Source organism: Primulina huaijiensis, chromosome 11 (assembly GCF_012295235.1).
Source record: "Primulina huaijiensis isolate GDHJ02 chromosome 11, ASM1229523v2, whole genome shotgun sequence".
Classification (NCBI taxonomy): Eukaryota; Viridiplantae; Streptophyta; class Magnoliopsida; order Lamiales; family Gesneriaceae; genus Primulina; species Primulina huaijiensis.
The window spans coordinates 537,672-541,085 of NC_133316.1; the positions used below are offsets into that span (position 1 = coordinate 537,672).

The 3,414-nt window shown below is 33.1% G+C and overlaps 1 protein-coding gene across 1 annotated transcript; it reads right to left on the reverse strand.

Moving 5' to 3' along the window:
• Positions 1-1,685: 1,685 nt before the first annotated feature.
• Positions 1,686-2,803, reverse strand: LOC140988843 (uncharacterized). The gene has a single exon (XM_073457921.1). It carries the CDS (start codon positions 2,790-2,792, stop codon positions 1,791-1,793), a length of 1,002 nt encoding a protein of 333 aa, XP_073314022.1. The 5' UTR covers positions 2,793-2,803; the 3' UTR covers positions 1,686-1,790.
• Positions 2,804-3,414: the final 611 nt, after the last annotated feature.

Here is a 3,414-nt window from a genome sequence, read left to right on the forward strand (position 1 = left end):
AATCAGCCCAAAACCCACTATCATCTAGTAATAGATAATAACCCAATAAGACCGGCCCAATAATTTAAACCGGCCCAATAATTTAAGGAAACCCATCATTAATATGGTTGGTGAAATACTTGTTCAAAGTAAATCAACTTATTATTTGCAATTTATTTTACAGAATATAATCGTTAGGTTATATTTTAGTCAGGGCTAAAATTGGTCAAGTCCAAGTCCAAGTCCAAGTCCAAGTCCAAAAATAAAGAAAAAATTGTATAAGATTCCATCAATAATTTGAATTGATTTAAATAAATCAAAGTGCATACAAATAGAAATCGATCGTAGAGAATGAGCAAAGTCATAGAGACCATCAATAATGGAAAGAGTCGGAACCGCAATGACTCTTAGAAAAAAATAGCAAGTCCACATAAATAAGGAAAACAATAACACACATCTCACACAAATTCTGGCAACTCTATGCAGAAATCTTAGTCGTAGTTCAAGCACTTTTCATATTTTTCATACCATATTTCAATAGTTCAAGTTGTTCTTGTTCAGATTTCAGTATCTTTCTTTATTATATTTTTGTTTTTTGTAACTCTTATAATTTATTGAAAATATAAATAATGTCAAAAGTTTATTATTCAATTTTTAGTAGTTTTCTTTGTTTTGACGTTGTATTTATTTAGAATTATTATAACTGACGATCGAATTAAGTACCTATAGTCGTTGTGATTTTTAGAAGTTATAATTTATTGTTTTCACACAAGTTGGCGCAAGTTTACATCTGGCATGTGTACATCACAGAAATATTATGTAAACACTAATAATATTTTATTCTATATAATAAAAATATATATGTTTCAAAGGAAAATATTAAGCATTTACTATATTCTCTGATTTAGTTTTTGAAACATACTATTACTTTGGAAAAATAGGCAAGGTAAAACATAACATTTTCATAGTTATGTTATTATTTATTAAACAATATTTATGTGTTTTTTACAAAGTAAATTAGTTTATTTATTTTAACGATAAATCTATAATTAGTTACTCTAATCAATATACACTCTGTCTTTGGACTAATTACAATTAACACAAAAACTCTTGTGAGACGGTCTCACGGATCAATTTCGTGGGTCGAATATCTTATTTGGGCCATCCATAAAAAATATTACTTTTTATGCTAAGAGTATTATTTTTTATTGTGAATATCGATAGGGTTATCCGTCTCACACATAAGTCAAATAACAGACTTACTATTAGAGATATGTTTTGGTTGGACAAGTCAACGGACACAAGCATTTAAAAATAATGGTTTCTTAAAAATATATTCTTCCGATTACAAAAGTTATTTTAAAAATTAGTTATTTAAGTGATTTTGTAGAAGCTAGAATTTGGTTATGTTCTACTTCAATTTAAAATAAAAACAAATTCTTTATATGTATCCGATCGTCAAAATCGCTTATATTTTTTTCAATAAAAACACTTGAAAATATGAAATTCATTAAGAGGTTTTTTAAGTAATAGATTTTGTATCCAAACTCGTCTTTGCTTATACTAAGATGGTTTCGCGTATTTTCAGCCGCTCTTCCGCGTCCATGATAAATTCTCAAGTTTGCGATTACTTGGCAAGATTTTAGTCTCTTGAACATTTACTAAATGTTGCAAATAAAATTTGTATCTTGCAAATTACAAATGAAATAGAAGGCAGCACAAATATTTTGTAGTGGGCCCATAATGGGTGAATGAACAAAAGACAAGAGGAATTAATTGATACATACACACATTATTATTGAAAGAAACACTTAATAACTAAATAACGCTTCACAAATCTCAGAGAAAACTTCAAAAATAATCCCATGGTAGCGAACTGCATTCAAATTCAAGAAACAACTCAAAAGTTTCTCCAAATCTTCAGCTCCAAACAATTGTTTCTCCAAAATCATATCCACCATTGATGCCCTGAAATCTCCACGGGGATCTCTAGACTTCTTCTCTACCGCCAGACTCTCCTCGATCATCGAAGGGTTTTTACTCGACTGGGTGGTTTTCCGGCGAGGCTTGGTCGTTTTACGGCGACCAGAAGAAACATAATCTTTGTCGTAGTAGAGATGGGTTGACATTATGTGACCAAAGCCCAGTTCAGTTTCTGGGTGGTGGGTTTTTTTCACTGTGGTCTTTCTTGCTGGTTTCCGGCGATTTTTAGTGATTTTTGGTGGCGCAGGCAGCGGCGCACTGTGGGTAATAACTCCACCGACGACTCTGTTAGATGATGACAGCGAAGAGCGGAAGCTGCGTTCTCCCAGTTCATCGATGCTTTTCATCTCCTCACACCTTGTTCCCCGGAAAGCTTTCCGACGAATAGAGTCGCCGGAACAAGAAGACAAGCTGAACAAAGCATCTGTTTCCGGGAACTTTTCTTCGCCGCTGCTAAACCACCCACTATTAGACGAAGAGCTCTGCTGCAGGTTACAAAGATTAATCTTCTTCCATTCTTGAAACCTTTTAGCTTCTTTCAGAGACTCCGTCACTGAAACAGGCGTAACCGGAGGACATTTCCTTCCTTCCGCATCGGAAGAACCATGCTTTGAAACCAAGATCCCGTTAAATTTCCCAGGATTTTTGTGTTTTTTCAAGAAAGAAGAGCGGTCATTTTCATCATGAGAAATTCTACTCACACTACTATCGCTAGTTTTGGGGATGGAAACGGAGCAGTCTGCAACATCTGGCAGTGTTCTCAAGTGGCAAGAAGAAAAAGAAGAAGACAACAAACGAGAAATTTTGAGGATCAAATTATGATTTTCCATGTTTTTGAATTCTTGCATGCATTTAAACTTATATATATATAGGGGGTCGGCCTCCGTACGTCACAAGAATTAATTGTCTACGCTCGTCTTGTGTATATGTCTCTAGATATTCTTTGTTATTAATTAAATCTATAATCTTGATTGACCAATTGATTTTAATTATGTAATTTACGTATCTACCACTTCATGTTTTTCCAAGTTTAAAATTTTATTATACACAAATTATTATTCTACCATGTATACGATGCCAATAAAACCCGCCGCCGTTATTATATGATGCATTCTAGATAAAATCTCAGGATGAAACAGTAGATTGTAAATCTTACTATCTAAATAAATAGCACTGAACAAACTTTGTGCAACATTCTGGTAGGAAAAATCGAACTAATAATCATTAATTAAGCGTTCACGACATACTCTACCAATTCAGATGCTCACGTATAATAATTATTTTATCATAATTTGTGGTTTTGATCATTATGAGTGGAATTTATATCGACGCTCTCAAATTGAATATCTCTCTGTCTCTGCGTTTGAATAATCAGGGCCCTGTACAAGTTTATATATACTATTAAATATTCCAAGGCCAACCCAAATAATATACAGTAACAATCACGTGACA